Here is a 25,479-nt window from a genome sequence, read left to right as displayed (position 1 = left end):
ATCAAAATAAAATGCAAGAAAAAAAGAGAGACTCAGAGATACAAAACTAACAACAACAAATAAGAGGAAGAGACAGTTTATAAACTACTCAAAACAAAAAATTAAGTGGGAAAAAGAAACGTCAATGACACACAAAAATGACATCAAAATGATAGCATTAAACTCATACCTACCTAGAATTACGCTGACTGTAAATGGGCTGAATGCACCAACAAAGAAAGTGGCAGAATGGATAAAAAACATAATCCATCTGCACACTGCCTACAAGAAACATACCTTAGACTTAGAGACACAAACTAAAACTCAAAGGATGGAAAAAAATATATCAAGGAAACACAATCAAAAACGAGCAGGAGTGGCAGTATTAATTTCCAACAAAATAGATGTTAAAGTTAAATCTACCACAAAGGACCAGGAGGAACACGATATAATCATTAAAGGGACAATATACCAGGAGGATATAACCATATTAAATATTTATGCACCCAATGACAGGGCTGCAAAATACATAAAACAAACTCTAATAGCATTGAAAAATGAGATACACAGCTCCACAATTATAGTATGAGACTTCAACACATCACTTTCGGGGAAGGACAGGACATCCAGAAAGAAGCTCAATAAAAACACGGAAGATCTAAATGCCACAATCAATGAACATGACCTCATAGACATGTACAGAACACTCCACCCAACAGCAGTCAAGTAGGCTTTCTTTTCTAGTGTGCACATGGTACATTCTCTAGAATAGACCACATATTAGGTCATAAAGCAAGCCTTAGCAGAATCCAAAACACTGGAATATTACAAAGCATCTTCTCTGACCGTAAGGTCATAAAAGTAGAAACCAACAAGAGAAAAAGCAGACAAAAGAAATCAAACACTTGGAAACTGAACAATACCCTGCTAAAAAACAACTTAGGTTACAGAAGACATGAAGGATGGAATAAAGAAATTCATAGACTCCAATGAGAATGAAAACACTTCCTATTAGAAACTTTGGGACACAGCGAAAGCAGTGCTCAGAGGTCAATTTATATCGATAAGTGCACACATATAAAAAGAAGAAAGGGCCAAAATCAAAGAATTATCCCTACAACTTGAACAAATAGAATGAGAGCAACAAAAGAATCTCTCAGGCACCAGAAGAAAGCAAATGATAAAAATTAAAGCAGAATTAAATAAAATAGAAAACAAAAATGCTGGTTCTCTGAAAAAACTAACAAAACTGATAAACCATTGGCCAAACTGACAAAAGAAAAACAGGAGAGGAAGGAAATAATCTGAATAAGAAATGAGATGGGCGATATTACAACAGACCCAACTGAAATTAAAAGAATCATATCAGATTACGATGAAAAATTGTACTCCAACAAATCTGAAAACCTAGAAGAAATGGATGAATTCCGAGAAACACACTACCTACCTAAACTAACACAAACAGAGGTAGAACAACTAAACAGACCCGTAACAAAAGAAGAGATTGAAAAGGTAAATCAAAAAACTCCCAACAAAAAAAGCCCTGGCCCAGGTGGCTTCACTGCAGAGTTCTACCAAACTTTCAGAGAAGAATTAACACCACTACTACTAAAGGTATTTCGGAGCAGAGAAAAGGAAGGAACACTCCCAACCTCATTTTATGAAGAGAGCATATCCCTGATACCAAAACCAGGTAAAGACACCACAAAAAAAGAAAATTACAGACCTATATCCCCCATGAACTTAGATGCAAAAATCCTCAACAAGATTCTAGCCAAGAGAATTCAACAACGTATCAAAAATACAATTCACCATGACCAAGTGAAGGGGGATTCATACCAGGTATGCAGGGATGGTTCAACATTAGAAAAACAATTAATGTAATCCATCATAGAAATAAAGGACAAGAATCACATGATTTTATCAACTGATGCAGAAAAGGCATTTGGCAAAGTGCAATACCCATTCATGATAACAACTCTCAGCAAAATAGGAATAGAAGGAAAATTCCTCAACATAATAAAGGGCATTTATGTTTATACAAAGCCAACAGCCAACACCATCTTAAATGGAGAGAGCCTGAAAGAATTCCTTTTGATATCCAGAACCAGACAAGGATGCCCTTTATCACTGTCTTATTCAACGTTGTGCTGGAGGCCTTAGCCAGAGCAATTACGCTAGATAAAGAAATAAAGGGCATCCAGATTGGCAAGGAAGAAGTCAAAGTGTCTCTATTTGCAGATGACATGATCTTCTACACAGAAAACCCTAAGGAATCCTCCAGAAAACTACTGAAACTAAGAGTTCAGCAGAATATCGGGATACAAGATAAACACACAAAAATCAGTTGGATTCCTCTACACCACAAAAAGAACATCCAAGAGGAAATCACCAAATCAATACCATTTACAGTAGCCCCCCAGAAGATAAAATACTTAGGAATAAATCCTACCAGAGATGTAAAAGACTTATACAAAAAAAAATTCAAAACACTTCTGCAAGAAACCAAAAGAGACCTACATAAGTGGAAAAACATACCTTGCTCATGGACAGCAAGACTTAACATTATAAAAATGCCTGTTCTACCAAAAGTGATCTACAGATTTAAATGCAATTCCGATCCAAATTCCAGTGACATTTTTTAATGGGATGGTGAAACAAATTACCAACTTCATATGGAAGGGCAAGAGGCCCTGGATAAGTAAAGCATTACTGAAAAAGAAGAACAAAGTGGGAGGCCTCATTCTATCTGACTTTAGAACCTACTATACCTCCACGGTAGTCAAAACAGCCTGGTACTGGTACAACAACAGATACACAGACCAATGGAACAGAATTGAGAATCCAGACATAAATCCATCCACATATGAGCAGCTGATATTGGACAAAGGCCCAAAGTCAGTTAAATGGGGAAAAGGTAGTCTATTTAAGAAATGGTGCTGGCATAACTGGATATCCATCTGCAAAAAAATGAAACAAGACCCATACCTCACACCATGCACAGAAACTAACTCAAAATGGATCAAAGACCTAAATATAAAATCTAAAATGATAAAGATCATGGAAGAAAAAATAGGGACAACGCTAGGAGCCCTAATACATAGCATAAATGGGATACAAAATATAACTAACAATGCAGAAGAGACGCTAGATAACTGGGAGCTCCTAAAAATCAAACACCTATGCTCATCCACCGACTTCACCAAGAGAGTAAAAAGACTACCTACAGACTGGGAAAAAGTTTTTAGCTATGACATTTCCAATGAATGTCTGATCTCTAAAAATCTACATAATACTGCAAAAACTCAACTACAAAAAGACAAATAACCCAATTAAAAAATGGGCAAAGGATATAAACATGCACTTCACTAAAGAAGACATTCAGGTAGCTAACAGATACATGAGGAAACGGTCATGATCATTAGCCATTAGAGAAATGCAAATCAAGATGAAAATGAGATTCCATCTCACTCCAACAAGGCTGGCATTAATTCAAAAAAACACAAAATAATAAATGTTGGAGAGATTGTGGAGAGACTGGAACACTTATACACTGCTGGTGGGAATGTCAAATGGTACAACCACTTTGGAAATCGATTTGGTACTTCCTTAAAAAAACAGAAATAGAATTACCATACGATCCAGCAATCCCACTCCTTGGAATATACCCTAGAGAATTAAGAGCCTTTACATGAACAGATATATGCACATCCATGTTCACTACAGCACTGTTTACAATAGCAAAAAGATGGAAGCAACTAAGGTGCGTTGTGTGAATTACCATAATTTATTTACCCATTCAACGGAATAATACGCATCGATAAAGAACAATGATGAATCTGTGAAACATTTCATAACATGGAAGAATCTGGAAGGCATTATGCTGAATGAAATTGGTCAGTTGCAAAAGAAAAAACATTGTATAAGACCACTATTATAATAACTAGAGAAATAGTTTAAACAGAGAAGAAAATATTCTTCGATGGTTACAAGAAGCGGGGAGGGAGGGGGGAAGGGAGGGAGGGAGGGCGAGGAATTCTCACTGGTTAAATAGTGGATAGGAATTATTTTGGGTGAAGGGAAGGACAACACACAATACCGGAGAGGTCAGCACAACCAGGCTAAACTAAAAGCAAAGAAGTTTCCTGAATAAACTGAATGCTTCGAAGGCCAGCATAGCAGGGGCAGGGGTTTGGGGATCATGGTTTCAGGGGACATCTAAGTCAAATGGCATAATAAAATCTGTTAAGAAAACATTCTGCATCCCACTTTAGAGAGTGGCTTTTGAGGTCTTAAACACTAGCAAGAAGCCATCTAAGATGCAACAATGGGTCTCAACCCACCTGGAACAAAGGAGAACACCACCAAAGATACACGGTAATTATAAGCCCAAGAGACAGAAAGGAACACATAAACCAGAGACTGCATTGGCCCGAAACCAGAAGAGCTAGATGGTGCCCAGCTACAACTGATGAGTGCCCCTGACAGGGAGTGCAATGGAGAGCCCTGAGAGAGCAGGAGACCAGTGGGATGCAGACCCCAAATTCTCATAAAGAGACCAGACTTAATAGTCTGACTGAGACTAGAAGCACCCCAGAGGTTATGGTTCCCAGGCCTTCTGTTAGCCCAAGACAGGAGCCATTCCCCAGGCCAACTCTTCAGACAGGGATTGGACTGGACTATGGGATAGTAAATGATACTGGTGAAGAATAAGCTTCTTGGATCCAGTAGGCACATGAGACTATGTTAGCATCTCCTGTCTGGAGGGGAGATGAGAGAGCAGAGGGGGTCAGAGCTGGCTGAATGGGCACGAAAACAGAGTCGAGGGAAAGAGTGTGCTCTGTCTCATTAGGGGGAGAGCAATTAGGAGTATCTAGCAAGGTGCAATTGACTCGACGGCACTGGGTTGGGTAGCAAGGTGTGTATAAATTTTTGTATGAGAGACGTGATTTGTAAACTTTCACTTAAAGCACAATAAAAATTAAAAAAAAAAACTGGATCACAAAAAAATAGTAAGGAAAAAGAATTAAGAGAATTTTAAGAAACATTAGGATAAGTTCATAATGAAAAGGAAAAACTTACTATTATCAACATAGTTTGCTTGTATTTATAAACTTTATTATGTCTTTCTTCCAAAAAAGGATTTGGGTACGCTAAACTTCATTGTCTTTATGATACTCACTAATGTAATAGATTCTAAATCCCAACATAACCCTACTCACATACCAAGTTTATAAAAGTGATGTTTTTCCTTAGAGAAAAATTAAACCTCTCAACATTTAGGTTCAAGATATTTTTCTCAAAGGAAAAATATACCCACAAACCCATAAAGTACTGTTTTAAAAACCGATTTAATGAAAAAGAATGTTTTATATACAGATGTTTGGAGGCAGTGGGACCATGTAGTCAAATAACTGCAAAATATTTTTAATCCCACTCCCTACTAAGTCATCAATCTAATAGTTAAAATAAGACCCTCCAGGGCACAGATTTCCCATTTCTTCACTTAAGGTCATGGCTTGTTTCTTACTTCTCTTCTTTTTTACTACTTGTCACACCAGAATAGAAAGCAGAAAGGCAGGTCATGTAATTGCCCCATTTCCAGGCTGGGAGCAAATCTGATAATAAATTATATGAAGAGAAAGCTGGTGGGATAAACTGCTCAAGTTTACTGCTCTCGTGAAGCTGTTCTCATATAAGTTATTTGAAAATCAAATTAGTCAAAAGCTAACCTGCATAATGTCCTTGATATTTCCTTTTATCTTTTTCTTCTAATTTAGAAACTCTGAAAGAAATACAATGTCATATAAACATATTCTCACATGCAACTTTAGTTTACATTGTTTCTTTAGACCCACTATTTCAACACAGAACAGATTAAAAAATTTTCGCAACAATCTTTGGAGGCTTCTGTCCTTCAAAGAGGAGCCCTGGTTGAGCAGTGGTTAAGAGTTCGGATGCTAACCAAAAGACGGGCAGTTTGAATCTACCAGTCGCTCCTTGGAAGCCTAATAGGGCAGTTCTGCTCTGTCCTGTGAGATCACTATGAGTCTGAATCAACTCGATGGCAATAGAAGGAGCACTAGTAGCACAGTGGTTAAGTGCTTGAATGCTAACAGAAACGTCTGCCATTCGAACCGACTAGCACCTCTGTGGGAGAAAGACATGGCTATCTGCTTCCATAAAGATTTATATCCTTGGAAACCCTGTAGGGTAGTTCTACTCCGTCCTATAGAGCTGCTATGAGTTGGAATCAACTTGATGGCAATGGGTTTGGTTTTCTGGTTATCCTTCAAAACAAGCTAGGGAAGTGCAGAATAGGCAATGGATTGTTGTAACGAATTTAAATTAAGATTCCCCCACATACTACAATTGTCATCTATGCAATCCAGATATGTCATATAGTTATATCTTTGGATTGTTTATAAGATTAAACTAAAACTCAGAGACACAATGGCCCTACCGGATTACATGAATAAAGAGAGTTGTTGTTGTTGTTAGTTGCTATTTTATCAATGCCAACTCACTGCAACCCCGTGTGTGCAGACTAGAACTGCTCTACAGGGTTTTCGAAGCCACAGCCTTTCAGTGGAAACCCTGGTGGCGTAGTGGTTAAGTGCTACGGTTGCTAACCAAAGGGTTGGCACTTCGAATCTGCCAGGCACTCCTTGGAAAGTCTACGGGGCAGTTCTACTCTTTCCTGTAGGGTCACTATGAGTCGGAATCGACTCGACAGCACTGGGTTTGGTTTTTTGATTAACCTTTCAGAAGCAGATTGCCAGGCCTATCTTCTGAAGTGCCTCTGGCTGGGTTCAAACTGCTAACTTTTTGGCTAGTAGTCAAACACTTATCCATTTGTGCCACCCAGAGAGAATGCATAAATGTTTGAAGAATTGGTAATATATCCTATTCTTCACTCTCCACGGCACATTTTAATAAGCTGCCACAAACAGGCGCGTGAAAAACCTCTGGGATTATCGCTGGCTGGCCAGAATTTTCACAAAGCCAAAAACCAAACCCGTTGCCGTCAAGTAGATTCCGACTCATAGTGACCCTCTAAGACAGAGGAGAGCTGCTCCATGGGGTTTCCAAAGAGCAGCTAGTAGATTTGAACTTCCAACCTTTTGGTTAGCAGCCATAGCTCTTAACCACTGCACTGCCACGGCTCCGAATTTTCACAAGGCAGTAAGATTTGACACAGTTGACATGACAGAGTAGAGGCCTGCTTGAAAAAATCCTTGAGTGCATGTGCTTTTGGTGGGTCAGAGGCACTTCCGTGGCTGAGCTGTTTACACTCCTGTTATTTAATGCTCATCGATCCTATCAACTAAAATGCTTACGATAGCTACTTTAATAAAGCTGGGGCTGATATGGGGACCACTAGCAGAAATATGGCTACATGGATTTTCCTCTGACATAAAAACCACGTTAAAAGTATCTCATAGCACCCGAAGACTTGTAAAAGAATGCTCACAGCAGCAGTATTACTAACAAAGTACATCAACAGTAGAATACAGAAATAAATAGTGGTATTTTCATACCTAGAATACTACAGAGCTGTGCTGTCTAAATACAGTAGTCCCCAAGTCCCATGTGGCTACTGAACACTTGCAACGTGGCTACATTGTGATTTGAGATGTGCTGTAAGTACAAAATTTGAGATGTGCTGGTTTCAAAGCTTAGTATGAAAAAGAAAATTTTAAATATATCAAAATATTTGTATACTGATTACATATTAATTGGTAATATTTTAGATATACTGAGTTAAATAAAATATATTATTAAAACTAATTTTATCTCTTTCATTTTAATTTTTTAATGTGGCTACTATAGTATTTAAAATTGTATGGCTTGTGTTATATTTCCCTTGGACAGCGCTGCTCTAGAGCAGAGAAAATGAATGAATGAATAGGTACATGAAGCAATGTTGGTCAATCCTACAATCTTACATATATGATTTTTTCAGTAAAAGCAGATACATGGGAATCATACTGAATGATTCTATTTACATAAAGATAAAACTAAAGTGCTAGGCGATGTAACCCTTTGCGTCAAGTCAATTCTGACTCATAGCAACCTTGTAAGACAGAATAGAACTGCCCCATAGGGTTTCCAAGGAGCAGCAGGTAGATTTGAACTGTATACCTTTTGGTTAGCAGCTGTAGTTCTTAACCGCTGCACGGCTTGATGGCAATGGGTTTGGTTTTAGTGAAGTAAAAAACAAGAACAACAAAACACAAGCTGCCAAGGAAGTGATTACCACAAAAATCAGGAAGAGAAGGGGCTTGTTACTGGGAGGCACGTGGAGCTCTTATAAGTGCCGAAAGCCTTCTATTTCCTGGCCTGCGTTCACTTTATTTGCTAATCTGTACATTCATATTTTATATACTTTTCTACATCTTGTATTTCATAATTTTAAAGTTTTTTTTTTTTTAAAAAAAAAGAATCTCAAACTGCTCCTTTTTAAAACATGCTTATTTGCTGCATGAAGTAATAATTTTGAGGACAGCCTGAAAGATTAAGGTAGAATGACTTGTCATGTATCACTAGTCAATATAAGAAAAGAAATATAAAAATGTTAGGTTGCTGAGCTGCCTAGTCAACACTGCATTATTTTCTTCAACTTATTTTTAAAGCTCTGCATAAATATTTTAAAACCACAGAGGCCTATATTTTAACAATATTATTTACCCTATATTAATGTACTATATGAGATAAATAACAGGTATGTTTCTGAAAGGCTGCACAGAAATTCTTGTGAGCTGACAATTTGAGCTGCACAAAATAAACACTTGATAAATGTGTTTAGTAATAAATGAGATAACCTTTTCAACGTATAAAAGATTGAAAAGAAACTCTTCTTAAGACTTCTTATATAAAATAATTATTCATATATGAAACTCTCTAAACAAGTTCTAATAATTTTTAAATTTCTTTTCTTATGAGACACCTTGTCAGATGCTTTCCTGAATTATAAATTTTATAAGAAAATTAAAAAAATTCAGAATATGCTCAAATCATTCTACTGACAACAATGTACAAGGGTAAATCAAGTATTTTCCATAACTAATACCTAGTATTTGATGACATTTCACCAAATGTAAAGAAAATATAAATCAAAATCCAGTTGCCACTAAGTCAATTCTGACTCATGGTGACCTCACTAATATTTAACAAATGAAAGATTTCCTGAGCACAAAAGACTTGCCACCTAGTAGAATGCCATGGAACACTTTAAAACCAATGTTTTAGGATGCAAAACTAAATTTAAAAGTTAGTTTTAAACTCACTTAAGAGTAATGCTGATGATATAATTCACATTTAATTCATTTTTATGCAGAACAATCGAATTTATTTTTAAAAAAAAAGATCCCGAGAAGAAACACATAGAATCAATGTGTGTACTCACCATGAACTTGGTTGATCTCAGAATTCTGGGAAAGAATTTCATCTGCTAATTTTTGAGCTGTTGGCAAAACTTCTGTGTGGTGCACTGTGATCAAATACTGTACAAACTTTTGTAGTTGGTCTCTATTCATCTGAAAGAGAGTCTCTGAAATGGGAAGATGCAGTTTGACCTGATCTGGTTTGCGGATGCGGTATAAAGACAGTGCCACAACATGGGCACAATAAAATATGTCCTTGTTTCCACAGCTGCAGGTCACTGAGGTAATCTTGCAACGATCAAAGCTGATGGCCACGTTGCAAACAGTTTCTGGCTCCGATTGTATTGCAGGTTCCGTTACTGTGCCGCTCAAGTGGAAACCTATGTAAAAGAAAGAGAGAGAGTTTAGCTTTTGCATTCAGATACTATGAAAGGCTGTAATTCTTTGAAATGTGTGGTGCTTGACAGCACGAAGGAAAAATTATGGCAGCTTTTATTTTAAGTAGAAATATTCAGGACACAAATCTGCCCCCCGCACCACTAGAGGTTAAAAAAAAAAAAGATGTATTTAACAGATAAGCTGAAGTACTTTATACAGTCATATGTAAACACTTACTGCAGTATACCACCATCATACCTCCTGGAAGTTGTTGGATTACAGCACTAACATGTCATCATCTACTCCATTCTGACTCTGGGGTAAACGAGACAAAAATCCTCTAGATCAATGGTTTTCTTCCTTCTTCCCTTTTCCTTTTTAAAGTGGAGCCTACCAGCTCACCTTTCTTCCCAGCAAACTCCTCCCTCCAACACACTCTTATTCCAAGCAGCCACCAGCCCCCTCCAACTAAAACCACAACTCTGAGGGGGGTGTCCTTTTTACAAACCTTGACCAGGGAATTTTTTTTTTTTAATTTAATAATCCTTTCTGTAGCATGACTAACATATGCCCCGATGTGGCAGCACCTATGAGCAAAGCCTGCTGATGGAACTGTAGGGCCCACTAAACCTTATACACACATACCACCAAGCAACTCGCAATCATTATTTTCTTCCATATACTACAGAGCCAAGCTGGTACAACATATAAGGTTGTTAAGCATACTCACACCATGTGTGCATGTATAAAATCACTCAGTAAGAAAAGAATGTAGAGAGGTCTTGTAACTTAAACTTACAACCACACAGGAATCATCAGCAGCCTTCCTGACTGATGGCCCTCTGGCCGCTCTTAGAACCTCCAGAGATCAGACACCCACCCCACACAGACAACAAGTTCCCCTTGGACAGCTCAAGCTGCAGCTTATAGCGAACTGAAAACCACCACCTGCCAGTCAGTCCTGTCCTGCCTGGTAGGGGACAAATCTTCCACATTCTCCTTCCCTACACTCATAGGAAGGTTAGACCCTGAATTTTACTTGACACACCCATTCAGTTCCACCCCACCTGTGAAAGCTGCGTTCAGGGGCCAGGAATAGTCCCAAGGCAATGAGAGGGGGATCCTTTTGGGAATTTCCAGGACTGAGATTTACCTTAGCGTTCCAGGAGCCTGACAGAATCATGAGTGGTACAAAATGAAGCCCTTAGAGGCCTCTCACTGTCTATGCTACTTATTTGAAATGTATTGAGCTGGCCAGTGTATCTTTGGCTTCTCCTTCATTCACAAAGAGAAGGACCTTTGCCATGTGGGAACTCTGGAAGCTGCAGAAATGTGTGACACAAGAAAGACCACCAGACAATGCCTGGAGCTCATACATGGAACATTTGAACCCTGCTGACTGTCTTCCCTGAGAGAGGCTGCCCAGGCCAAAGAATTGGAAGAAACACTGCTCAACTTAGAAGTAATCTTTCAGAGTAATGTAATTTCATCTTGATAGCTCATATTCAGTAACAGTAGAGGGAGGAAACTATTATAATAATTTTTACCAAATAAATCATTAGAATAGAATATTACCTTAAAAAAAAAGTTACCATTACTACTTCACAATAAGAATTTCTGAAAATTATAATATGATAACCTTTGATTTTTCCTGTCTCAGAATGGGTACTTTGTCTCTTTTGATCAAGGAGTTTTTTTTTTTTTTTAATCACAAGAATAAAAGTAAATGTAATTATATTTTTAAACAACTATAATCTCATAATTTTCTTATGAGAAAAAGATCAAATAAAAAAAGTAAATACCCAAGAAAATTTCAAAAATGAAGAATTATAAGGGAAGTCTTGCCTTAATCTATATTAGATGCATTATAAACCTAGAATTAAAATTCTGTGGGACAGGCACAAAAGAAGACAATATCTATGGCTCATAACAGGGAGTCCCAAAATTTCACAAATATATTCTGTATGTTCAATGCAGGTAATCTCTGTTTTCCACCTGTTACATATAACCAGGAAATCAGTTGTCATAATAGGAAAATAAACGACAAAACCAAACCCGTTGCATCAAGTCTATCCCGACTCATAGTGACCATACAGGACAGAGCAGAAGTGCCCCATAGAGTTTTCAAGGCTGTAGTCTTTATGGAAGCAGATCACCAGTTCTTTCTCTTGTGGAGTGACTGGCGGGTTCGAACTACAGACCTTTTGGTTATCAGCCAAGAACTTAACCACCGTGCTACCAGGGCTCATTAATAGGAAAATAGTTGTCATAAATTGATCATTTATAATATCGATCCCTCCCCACTTAACACTATCATCTCTCCTTAAGTGTCTTCATCTCTCTATAAAAGCCATATTGGAGAACTTTCACAACCATAGATTAAGCCAAAACAATTAAGGATCCAAAAGAGTTAGACTAGCTAGACTTTAAAGAGAAGACTCTACAAGGGCATAACATTATAGGTGCTTCATAATAAACCGATTTAACTATCAAAGAGGTCCTTAGGAAAAACTGATGAAAATTGACGATCAATAGTTTTGCAAAAATTACCTTCTTGATTCATGTGAGTTATGCAAATTAACAGGAAGTAAAATAGACTGAACACTGATATCACACAATTATGCAAGGGGAAAAAATCCTCATATATTATCCAATTTTAATACCTTACCTATTTACTGTTTTTGTAAAGAAAAAAAAAAAGACTTCAAAACAACTTAATTCAAAGGCTAAGTGGAGTCAACAATTAGGGGACACTGAGCTGTTAGGGTGATGGGTGAACAACTTGATGAACTTTATGTCACTGAACTTACATGTGAAGATTACTTCTCTCTTTTGTATCTCAAAAGAGACTGACTCAAGATACAACCTAAACCTGTAGTTTGTGTCCTGTCTCATTAACATAACTCTATCTAACCCTGCCTCATTAACATCGTACCAAAACCCAGTGCCGTGGATTCCTAGAGGTTAGGATTTACAACACATAGGTAACTGTATCAGATCACAAAATGGAGGACAGCCACACATTACCGGGAGTCATGACCTAGCCAAGCTGACACATCTTTTTGGGGGACACAATTCAATCTATAATAGGTGCCTTGAAAAAAGGCCTGGCGATCTACTTCCAAAAGGTCACAGCCTTTGAAAACCCTATGGAGCACAGTTCTACTGACCCACATGGGGTCACCATGAGTCAGAATAAAATTTACAAGAGCAGGTTGCTGGGTCTTTTCTCCCCGGGAGCTGCAAGTGGGTTCAAACCTTGGGCCTTTCGGTTACCAGCTGAACGCTTAACCATTGAACCACCAGGACTCTTTCCCTGTAGTAGGTGACAGTATTTTTAAAATAGGGGTTTTTGTTACATTTCTCTACTATTAGCTATCATAATGATTCCTCTCTTCCATACTGTTAACCTTTTTTCCAGCGAATTCTTTGTGCTCAGGTCAGTTGCAACCTCTAATCTGACTAGCTTTGTGGCAGCTATTTAAGACTTAAAGGTCTATTTGATTTTTGTTTGTTTTGTTTCTTATTTCTAGGGCGAGGTGGTGGACGATGCTAGATATGAGAGGCTTCACCTTAAATACAGGAAAATTACATACACACAACTAAGGGGTATACGCAAACCTTAACCGAAACCACTGCCATCAGGTTGATTCCAACTCACAGCAATCTCGTAGGGTTTCCAAGGCTATAAACTTCTACAGAAGCAGACTGCCACATCTTTCTCCCTCAGAGTTGCCAGTGGTTTTGAACCACCAACCTTCTGGTTAGCAGTCAATCGCTTTAACCACCGCGCCACCAGTGCTCGTTAAGGTGTAGATAGTATATTACTTTTAAAAACTACACAATACTGAATATGCTGGAATAATGTAGGATTTCCACCAAGTCTTACTTTAGGATTTGTAGTGGTGTATTCTGGCCTACCCAATTTGAGAAACCTTCTTTGGAATGCCCCCAACTCACTCCAGGTGAGACCTATATAACACCACATCATCCACAGGACAAGCAGGAAAAATATTCCTCCCTCAACAATCCCAAGCGGGCTTTAAGACATTCCCCCAAAGCAGTCTTATCTCTTCGGTACTGGATGACCTGGAACAAAACAGCATTCCTGAGAAGGGATTTGGCTTTACTAGAATTCTGACAAACTCTGACCAGCCATTTTAGGATTGCAAAAGCAAAATCTCCCTCTGGAATAGTTAGCTGTTCCGTGTGACAGAACTGAGCACACAAAAAGAGGCAATCCTGCATTTCATGGTAAAACATGGAAAATTGTTTATTTTGAAAAAATTAAAACTGGAGAAAATATACATACCTTTTCTTATAAATACATCTCTTTGGCCTTAAAAAATGTAACCTGTGAAAGCAGTTCATCCCACAAAAATAAGTCTCACAGGGCAGTCAAATTATTGTATTATCATGCCACTACTGAGGCCAGGATAACATTAGTATACACACTCCCATCTGCAGGAACTGAAGAAAAAGCAAAAACCAAGGCACGGCGTTGTGCAGACCTTGGAAATAAAGATGCCCTCGTTCACGTCAGGTTCTGTCACTGAAATGCTGTGTGTTGGGCTTGTTTAACCTAAGTCTTGCTATATTCATGTGCAAAATGTGGCTAAAAATATCTCCTAGGGTTGTTTTGGGGATTAAAATGAAATAACATATGTAAAGCACCTGGCACATAATAAAAATGCTCATTAAATTTTATTTCTCTTTCCTTCCCCTCCCAGCTGGAGAAAAGGGGGGCAAGGTCAGCTGCATTCCCTTCATCCATAACACCTCCTTTTTCTAAGCTACAGAATCTTGGTGGGGGTGGGGGATGTTTCCCCACTTGTTAGGTGATTGGGACATTTAAGAGGGGTCACTGGGAATGCGTGAGGTAAGTGAGTAGGGCAACACCAGGAAGATCATAGCTATTTGATGGCACAACCAAAAATCTTCAAAGATTCAGTTACACTTCCCCATTTTCCTATTAAGTTCAGCCAACATAGGTAGTTTTATGAAACAGTGTTACTTTCATATAAAGACTAGAAAATATTAAGGGATAGACTTTTTTAGAAACCATATCTATTTTTTAAATGTTATAATGCAATTCTTCTCAAAGTGTGGTCCAGAAATCCCCACAGGTCGCCAAAGGTCAAATCTTTTTTCGTAATTATAGCAAGACATCGATGGCCTTTTTAACTCTTTCTCATGAGTGCACTTTTAGGTTTCCAGAGGCTACGTGATATGTGTTATCAGAACAGACTGAATACATAGGCAGATAGGAAAATCCAGCTTGCTTCTATTAAGACAGACATTAAAGAGGTTTTCAAAAATGTGAAACGTATTTTTGGAATGCAGTTCTTATTTTTATAAAGGTATGTTATTTATGTTAACATGTAATGGGTTTATTGTTGTTGCTGCTGTTGGTTGCATTTATTACTGTTATTTAATATACATAAAGTTTTCAGAAACCCTGGTGGCATAGTGGTTAAGTGCTACGGCTGCTAACCAAAAGGTCAGTAATTCAAATCTGCCAGGCGCTCCTTGGGAACTCTATGGGGCAGTAATTCTACTCTACCCTATAGGGTCGCTATGAGTCGGAATTGACTCGACGGCAGCAGGTTTGGTTTGGTTTTGGTATAAAGTTTTCCTCAGTTTTAATTTCAAATACAGTAGATATCAGCAGATATAATCCACATAAGCAAAACCACTTTAAGGTGCTCAATAACGACGAGTGTAAAGGGGTCCTGAGACCAGAAAACTGAAGAACTGCTATCACAATGCACTGTGCCAAGGCCTGGAAGAAATGACTCCTCCAAATCATCTTTGAAAAGGTGTTATTTGAGCTTGGCTCTTTACAGTAGGTCAATGGCTAATAAGACTCAGCAGAGACAACACTGAGGGGCAAATTTCTCATACAGAAACACGTATTTAAGTCTTTTAAATATATTTCACTTTAACAAGGATCAATTAAGGTTTCTAGAAAGTGAATATTTAATTCCTCACTGATGTTCCAAAATAAACTTTCCTTGAGGGCTGAGTTTCCATAGCTGAGGTTAAATTTTAGTTTCATCTTTAAGGGGGCAAGGGGACCCATGATATCAGAACTGGAAAGACAGCTGTTTTAAAATACACAAAGACTTTCTAAAGGTTGGCCATTTTGTGTGTGTGTATATATATACATGTGCTGAATTTACTGAAACATGGTTACAAACTCAAAACGTTAGAAAATTTCTAAGCTAAAATAAACTGGCAGACATGAACTAAACACACACACTGAAACTATTGCTTTCAGGGCACCTCTTTTCAGAAATATATGTGCCCTGTGCATGAGTTGCTCAAGTAACATATTCTTTGCTGAAAAGGATTTAACAGAGGCACTGCTGTAGTGCTTACACAAATACATCTTTCACCCTTTTCCTAAATAAAAAGAACCCCCAGGGAAATTAAAGGCAGAAACCAAGGCAATGTAATGTTATGGCTGAAAGGGTGGCAAAGGTTGTGAGAGGTTTTTTTGTAATTTTTAAAACTCAGTCTAAAAATACAAAAGTGTTAACATTTAACATTCTCATAACAAAATACTCATTGGCTAACTAAACTCACCAGGTTGGTTAAATGTACAGTAACTAATACTTGATTATGCGTTCCTGGCAAAATAGTTAATCATTGCCAGGAAAACTTCACGTGTGCCTTCCCGAACTCTGCGAACTACTGTATACAATCCAATACCCCACATTGCAATTGTTATGCTAAAAAAAAAGCTTTAATTCAAATCCTGCACAATTTCCACATCAGCAGTATAGACACAAAGGCCCAAAACTGCGGCAATCAACTCAATTTAAAACCAACTTGTCTAAAACATCATATTCTTTCTTCAACTACATAATTTTCTCAAAGGAAAATTCTAAATTAAAGAGGCTGCATCATCCTGTGAGCTGGCTAATTAAATCCTCTAGTCCTAATTTCTAATACTAAACTTAAACAGCTCATAGAAAGACATTAGGAGAGTCTGCCAGCAATCACTAATGAAGCAGTTTTCATCTTTGACAAAAATTATTTTTTAAAGGAAAAGCTTTATTTTTAAGTCCACCTTAAAAAATGCCTATTTGAAACGGAATCACTCCTACACTTCATTAATATCTGAGAGAAAGACAATGGCAAATTAATGCAAAGACCAGACTGTAAACCACAGCACACCATATAAACAACATAAAAATTTACGGAGCATGCATTCGATGGGCCCAACCAAGAGTTCCCAGCGGCATTCTGTTCAGTATTGTTTTTGTCTTCTCCTTAATGTCAATTCTTGTACCATTTCATACAAGGATCCACATGATCAGAATATCTTTGCTTGACATCAGAAATGATTTCTGAAAATAAGACATTAATCCACTAATTTAGCTACCTGCAATGGGCATCTTGAAGGAACACTAACATACTGCCTACTTCAAAGGAAATAAGTGGGGTTTTTCAAAAAAACATCACAGCATTCTGTGTCATCTCAACTTCTGAAGTACATAAGTGTTCTCCATCACCACCACCAAGTAATATTGCAGAATGTATTTCTGTATCTTAACATGTATATTTGAGGGAAACAAACGTTGCCCAGTATCAGATTAGGTGGGTGGACAGGTAGGTGATAAAAAAACTAAGCAGAATTTTTGAGGTATTCCCACAACAGTAACATCAAGCCATGTTTAGGAATTTAAATAATTGGCCCCAATCTTTTAAAGTCCATTTTCTCTGACATCAACCTTTCCTTATACAAGCAAAGCAACTCCAGCCTTTCACCATTCTCAGAGGCCAGGCAGCTCTGTAGGCCTTCCTCACCCGGCCCCTGTCCACATACCCCTCTGCCCCCATCGCAGCTCAGTGCTCCCTCTCTTCTCCTTCCTCACTCCCAAGCTCTCACCTGGGTCCCCAACTTCTGAAGTGCAGAAGAACCTCATTTGAGCCCTCTGGCACCCAAACACCAGCTTTTAGCACCTCTGTACATCTCTCTCTTACTTTCTGGGGCCCAGGTCTAAAGGGTGAAGGGGCAGAAAATCCTTTCACCTGTTTATTTCCTGTTGTTGTTTACAGCAAAACAACTTTAGGAAATGCTTGGCTGTTTGCTTCAGGAACCAGGGGTGAAGGGGAAATTCTGGAGACCAATTCTGTTTACCAGAGCCAAAGGGTAAGCCAAGAAGGCGTGCTTGGAGTCAGGAGGGGAGAATGTAAGCCTCAGAGGCCAAATTCCTCCACCTACACCCTGGAGCTCCAACCTGACACCTCAATCCAACACAACCCCCACATTTTGGCCCAAACCCATTCCTAATGCCTTACCCCACTGCCCAGGCTTTCACCTGCTTAATCTTCACAACCACCCTGCAAAGTAAGCATCATATTCCCCTTTGTACAGATGAAAAGCCTGAGGTTCTCTTGGAGAAGCAGTGGTGGTGCACACTTTGGATTAAATAGGCCTTTAACAGACTAGCAGGAATACTGGAGTTCTGCAATCAAACGATAAACTTGCACAAATAAAATCTTTCCATACCAACAAATAAATGACATAAAAGGATAAAGGAAGGCAAATGGATAGATCCAGACACTTGAGTAAAACATTGCTAAGGTTTTGGATCCTTGGAGGCAGAGTACCATCTTTCATCCCTGCAGCCTGAGGATCCAGCACAGTTCTTGGAACATGCCAGGCCCTTGTAACTATGTCAAATGAAGGAATTCATGGAGCTCTTCCAAGCAATGTCCACCCTGCATTACACAAGTCACAAATAACTAAATGCTTTGGCCCCAAGCCCAGGATACTTTAACTTCACTAGAGGCTATTTCTAAGAGTCCACTCCTCTCTTATAAGCGCAGCTAGTCTGGTAGCTTGGAGACAGCAGAGGTCTGTGCCTTCCCCGTGAAAGTTCTGTCCTGGAGGAGGCACTCAAGAAACATTTGTTAGATGAAAGAATGCACAAATGTTCTCAGTATATGGAGCATACAGTTCAGTGATTCTCAAAAGGGAATGTGGCTTGTTAGAACACAGATTGCAGGGCCCATCCCCAGAATTTCTGATTCAGTAGGCCTGGGTGGGGTCTGATTAATTTGCATTTCTAACAAGTTCCCAGGTGATGCTGATGCTGCTGGTCCAGGGACCACATTTTAAGAACCATTGACCTAGATGATTAGAATTACAGACTAAACAAAGCTTTTTTGGTCAAAAGACTTCAGTAAACAAAGTAGAACAGTGAAGAATATGTAACTTGTGGCATCAGAAATTTATACAATTTCTACCTTATTAATTATGTAACCTAAATGTTCCCCATTCCAAGATGTCAGGTATGGGATATTAAACTGAGCTGATCATTAAGGGAAAAAATGAAAACAGCATTTTATCATAACAAAAATGTATTACTTCCACAACTGTTAACACTTAAAGCTATACCATCCTATTTTAAGTAAAATCTTCATTAAAAATCTGAATTAAAATATAAAAATTAAAAAAATGATAAATCAGAGAATATTTACTTTTACAAAGAGATTGTTTTACAATGTTCCAGGGCTGCTTCTTACCTCGGGGTTCTCCATATATTTGAAATAATTCAATTAACCAAAAAAAAAAGAAAAAAAAATTATTGGTAACTATCTCAGTAACACATTTTTGGCCTAAGGCAAAGTATACCCTACATGAGAAAGTTAGAGGCAACGATATACAGTATAACACAAGGTCGGGTAGGATTTTAGTGAGAACTGGAAACCTTCTAAAAAAAAAAAGATCGGTCTTCCTTCAGGCTCCAACAAGACTAAGCTAAACGAGCTAAGGTGAGTAATTTAGCCTTGATTTTCTCATCTATAAAAAAGAACTAATAATACCTATCTTGCAGGGCTGCTGTAAAGATAACTGAAAATGTATCTAAAGCACTACAGTGATTTCTTTTATTGAGTGCCTGCTACCGTCATTACTGTAACAGAAATGCCACATGCTCTTGGAAGTTTGGCATTTCCACCACGTGCACTAAAACCCTGCCCAGTTAGCATTAACGCGCATGCTGCTGGAAATGCCAAGCTTCCAGGAGCGTGCTGGCATTTCTATTACAATAATGGACAAGGCTTTGTTGTTGTTGTAGTCATTTATATTCTAATATATTCATACTTGTGAATTAATGGAATTGCTAGCTTTTAAAAATTTTGTTCCATTTTACATAGCACATTCTTAAAATGTGACTTGATTCCAAACAGAAGAGAAAAAAAGGGGATTTAAAAGACTCAATTTTGTCTCAAAATAACTTTCATTTTCAATAACTGAAAGTAATTTTTGCACTTTTGGCTTTGAAGATCACTCTACTAAAATAAAAACACCCTTTGTAGCCCTAATGTGTAACTCCCAAGCCAATGTAAATGTAAAATTATTTTTACAGTTCAAGTCTGTCTTGTCACTGAGCTAGAGACTAACTGAAGGTTGAACGCAACACTGAGGAGACTTGCAATTCTAGCTGTGGAATAAAAAGTGACCACAGCTTTCCCTTTTCGGTAATTTATGGCCTGACAGGCAGAGTGAAGTCAGAGCTCCTGTTCTCCTCAAAGAATCTCAAGCAGGACTGTAAGTTATTATCTCCCTGACTGTGGAGACCCAGTGGAGAAGAAAATCCTATCTGGTGTATGTTAAGAACAGTGAAGTGGACGTATTTAAACCTTGCCTAAAAATCGTACGTTTTTTCCTTAAGAACATCGTGATAAAAAAGAAGCAAAGAGACAGGTCACCTGTTAAAAATTCCGATAAAACTTCCTAAGACATCCCTACCCATATCTTGGAGTAGTGTCATTACAGGTGATCTTTTGTAATGGTTGTTTTGTTTGGTGTGGGGGTATTATTTTTTTCTAAAATTTCTATAATGAACACATATTACTTACATAATAAGAAAATAAAAATGCTTTCACTAAAACTGAAAAGTGTTCAAAGACTTCTTGAGTCAAAGAATTTGACATATAAATGATTTGCTGCACATGTTCTGGGAGCCTGGTGATGAACACACACCTAGGACAAACACCCAAAGTCATCAGTGCTGGCTCTGCCCTACTGAATGGCCTAGCCCACTTAGGCAACGAGACATTCAGAGGCTCTCCTTAACCCATGGATGTTCGGCCCTCCTTATGCACAGACATAGCCATGCATAGAAAGATGAACTAAGGAACTCAAAGTAAGACAAGGTTGAGAGAGACTGGGCTCCTGGTTCTAACTCTAGTCTCTAATTTTAGCCCCATTAGAAAGTTACTTATTATCTACTTTTTCTCATTTATTAAATGAGATAAGCAGATGGAGTCACTGGGTAGAGCAAACCATTAAGCACTTGACCACTCGCCAAAAGGTTGATGGTTCAAACTCACCCAAAGGGGCCTCATAAGAAAGGCCTGGTGATCTGCTTCTGAAATTTCACAGCCTTAAAACCCTAGGGAGAGCAATTCCACTCTGTAACACATGGGATCATCATGAGTCGGAACTGTCTCAACAGGAACCGGAACCGGAAAATAGATTATATTAGATGATTTGTAAAAAATTATGGAGGTAAGCCATCAGTAATGGAGGTTAGATTATGGAGTGGTACTCATATAGCATAAGGCCTTTGACCTGCTCTGGCTACTATAGGGTTTGAAGCAATGATCATCTCAAATAACTTGGAAGCTATGGCTCAGGGAAAGGGAGAGAGAAAGGATAAATACACTAAAGCTACCGTCTATACATATGTCACTGACATTTTGGGGGGAAATTTTTTGAAGCTTTGAAATTCAGTATAAAAGCAAGTAAACATTTAGTTTTTACCTATAGAATTTTTACCCACCTGCCTATAACTAAGGTTTTCAAGGCATGATAGTTTTTTGTAGTTGTTGTGTTTCATACAGCTGGCAAAATATCCATTGGGAAAAATCTCAGATTATATAAATGTATGTGAGGCTTATCTACGTAAATGTGTAAAATAATATAAATATTTTTAAAAGCCCATTAAAAATGGAATGAAACCAATAGATACTGTCTGCCTTCCCATCTGAAAGAATATATTCTTTCCCTTATTGTCCATTAAATATTATGAAGATAACGAGTGGCCACACCACTCAACAACCACTTCCCTAATCCTCTGCTTGGTAACAGGCATTGTGCAAGTCTTCAGGGGAGCATCCAAGGGTTCCAGTTCTGAGAAATTGCTGGATTACTGGGCAATTTGATAGTTAAGAAGGCAGATCAGAATTAGATTAAGAAATAAACAGGAAGAAAAACAGAATACAGACATTCATTTTCAACAGTGTTCTACATATGTTAACAGGTATTCATCAAAAGAAAGGGGGGGAGGGGTGTTCCAAGGTCATATGAGTTTCGATTAAGTAGCATTCACCACCGCCTATCTGGAGATTCAGAATGCATATCACAATGGTAACGACGTTAAGAATTCACACAGTAAAGGTTTCCCCACTGACTCTACTTAATAGAACTTTAAAGAAGAATGGTGGTAAAAGGTCTAGAACAGTAGCTGTAGGAAATAAAAAAAGAAAACAGTTCAGGATGAACAGCAGGGTTGCTAAACAGAACTAAGAGCTCAACTGGCATTTCTCCAGGAGTTCAAGACTCAGCTAGTCACGTGTGACTTAAAAACTGGAGATGGCCTCATCTTCAACAACCCCCTTCACCATAAGAGAACCAATTATTTGTTCTTGAAAGTCAGTCTGTTGTTTAAAGTCAGTCTTCTTGTGATGCAATACTAAAGAAAACACAGCATTACTATTACTTGAGCCACAATTATGGTTAAAAGTTCATCTGGTATATTCTCAACTAAAAATATCTATTAATATTTGATTTGCCAGAATACCACACACTCCTTACCCATAATGGTAAAAAAAAAAAAGTGTTTATAATATTTTACTTGCAAGTTCTCAAAATTTGGAATGGCAAAGCTCAAGTATAGCTCTTTGCAAGGAGGACCTGAGAGAATCTAAAGTGCAAGTTCTGCCTTAGAGTTTATTCTGTAATACACAGAGAGAGACACCTAGCCCTATTAAGGAAGGGCTGTTAAGATCCTGGTGGCACTTAGAAGTACCTAGAACAGTGCCTGGCATATGGTACCTACTCAGTATTAATTGGGTGAACAAATAAAACAAATGAAAAAAGTAAAGTTTTTATTTAGTGGAGAGGTTAAATGAAATCTGAATACTACACCACATTGTTCTATTGTGGGAAGATGCAAGTTAGCAAAGTCTGAAAACAAACGAGTTATGTGTCTTACTTACCCAGGGAGCATGTGTGACCGAATAGTTATGGACAATTAAACTCTTATTGTAGATAATATCCCTGATTAAATGGCTTCTTCAAAATCTCACAAAAATGCCACTAATACAAGTAACAATTTGATTTTATTTATTTCTTCCCAGGGCAAGTGTTTATAATGTATATTAACAGATATATTCCATCTTATCCTAGGAGAGTGCTTCTGTTGGATGTTGGCTGTGGTAACATTAAACAAAGAGAGAAGTAATTTAGCAATTGGCTCAGGAATCTAATCACAATTTTCCTTTTACTACCATATATATAATTGTTAAATAAAGTTGCTGATGAATAATTATGATCTCATCTTGCTAAACTTTAGGATTTAAAAAAAAAAAAAAGCTGAAAGATACCAGAGAATCCCTATGCCTAATTTCTGACTACTGTTCATTCTTAACAAGAAACACAAACCCAAATGGCTTGAAATACCAAAGTGCTAATTAAGTAGCAATTCTGTACATACTGGCTTAGATTTGTGTTTCAGAATCAAAATATGTGTCTGAGGCGTGGCAGTATAATGGAATGAGAACTGACCTGGGAAAGCGGCTTTAGTTTTAATCCCACATCTGCTACTAATTAGCTGTTTGACCTTGAGTCTTTGGCCTCATTTTCTTATCTGCAGAAGGAGGCTAAAAGACTGGATCACTGGTTCCTTACTGTCTTTTTTTTGGGGGGGGGGGGGGGCGGAGGTGTCACATGTCATAGATCCCTTGAGAATTTGAAAAAGGGTAATGAATGCTCCCCCCCCACCCCCAAAATATACACAAAACTATGCAGAGTATTTCAGAGTTAAGTGTCTCTGCTATCTATTTATTTAGGTTAAGGGCATCCTTACAGGTCTCCCCACAGACTTAAACTCTAAAATTTTTAGATTCTTAAGTCAAAAGCAGCCCTATATGTAATACTCATATTCATATATATAATACATACACATATATATAGCCCTGGTAGGCAATGATTAAGAACTTGGCTGCTAACCAAAAGCCTGGCAATTCGAACCCACCAATCACTCCATGGGAGAAAAGACCTGGCAATTTCGCCTGTAAAGATTACAGCCTAGGAAACCCTATGGGGCAATTCTACTTTGTCATATAGGGTTGCTATGAGTTGCAATCAACTCAACACACAACAACAAGAACAGAAACATAGTAAAAAAAAAACAATAGCAACATTATACATAAAACCCAAAGCAAACCCACTGGCCTCTAGTCAGCCCTATGCTCAAAATACATAATGAAAACTTAGACTTTTGCCTCGAATTATTTCTTTGGTCCACAATAGACTTTCAGAGACACTATTTTTTTTTTAAAGGATTAATTTAATTGTATTTAAAATGTATACCTGGGATACTTCCAAGATGTTTAGAAGTGACTACAATACTTATCTAAGTATCAAGCACTTGGAAGCAACCATACTTATCCAATCTTGAGAATGAGGGACTTATTTAAACATAGTCTTTATAACACAGGACACTGAAAGATGAAATAAGAATAACTCTAGAACAGATTGGGAACTAAAAGAGGAACCCATTTTACCCACTGCCATCGATTTACTATTCATAGAAATCCTATAGGACAGAGCAGAACTGCCCCACAGGGTTTCCAAAGAGCAGCTGGTAGAATTGAACTACCGACCTTTTGGTTACCAGCTGAACACCTAACCACTGCACCACCAGGGCTCCACTAGAGGAGAAAAAACATGATAAATAACTAACATCATGTATATGATCAAACGAGTGATTACCACCTTATTTCATCACAAAACTAAAATAATGTACATATTGTGGACAAAAATAGAGTACTTCAACAATACAAGAGACCAGTCAAAAGACATGTGGTCTACTTTAATTGCTATGTTTATAAAAGATGCTGTAGTTGCCTCCACAGTTAAAAAATGGAAATTGCCTGAGAACTATATGCCTAGTTTTCAGGCTATAGAATTTTAAGAGAAAGGCAAATGGCCACATATTTGTAAATCAAATACACTAGGCTCAACAAACGTTTTATCCTAGTTCAAACTAATTACTCCGGTCCCAGCTACTTAAAGGTTGAAATAAAATTGCCCCTTCTCTCCTAAGTAGAAACGTAGGCAAGAACTGGAAAAGGTCCCGATTCCAATAGGAATTTATTTCCCTGCTTCAGAACCTACAAATATTAGGACTGTAAAATACAGTAGACAGAAGATGAGTGAAGACATGATGAATGACAGCTACGGCAGTATCTCTTACGGCCTAACTGGTCCTTCTCTCATTTCTCTCTTTGTTTCCTTTCTCTCTCTCCGAGCATTTGTTCTTTCAAATTCTTTTCACGCGTTCAACTTCTGCTAAACACATTTGTACCTTGCCTCATTGCCTTCTGGATACTTCACTCCACTATCAAAGTTACCTCTATATACATATGCACAGCAGGAGAAAATTCGTTTGAAAAGGCTAAGAGAACCTTTTCCTGTTGCAGCTGTACT

General features: G+C 38.0%; 1 protein-coding gene across 2 annotated transcripts in view; it reads right to left on the bottom strand.

Moving 5' to 3' along the window:
* Positions 1-25,479, bottom strand: part of ZSWIM6 (zinc finger SWIM-type containing 6) — a 222,108-nt gene that overhangs the window by 82,594 nt on the left and 114,035 nt on the right. The window contains exons 1-2 of one of the 2 annotated variants that reach the window (XM_023545651.2): positions 9,981-22,977; positions 9,389-9,745 (exon numbers count right to left, since the gene is read on the bottom strand). In XM_023545651.2, the coding sequence (XP_023401419.2) occupies positions 9,389-9,745; positions 9,981-9,999 (376 nt within the window). In that variant the 5' untranslated portion in view covers positions 10,000-22,977. Of the gene's footprint in view, positions 1-9,388; positions 9,746-9,980; positions 22,978-25,479 lie in introns of those variants that run through there. The other variant, XM_064272349.1, reaches the window with a different exon arrangement.

The sequence above is a fragment of the Loxodonta africana genome, chromosome 2, assembly GCF_030014295.1.
Source record: "Loxodonta africana isolate mLoxAfr1 chromosome 2, mLoxAfr1.hap2, whole genome shotgun sequence".
Classification (NCBI taxonomy): Eukaryota; Metazoa; Chordata; class Mammalia; order Proboscidea; family Elephantidae; genus Loxodonta; species Loxodonta africana.
This window is presented reverse-complemented; position numbering and strand designations above follow the sequence as displayed.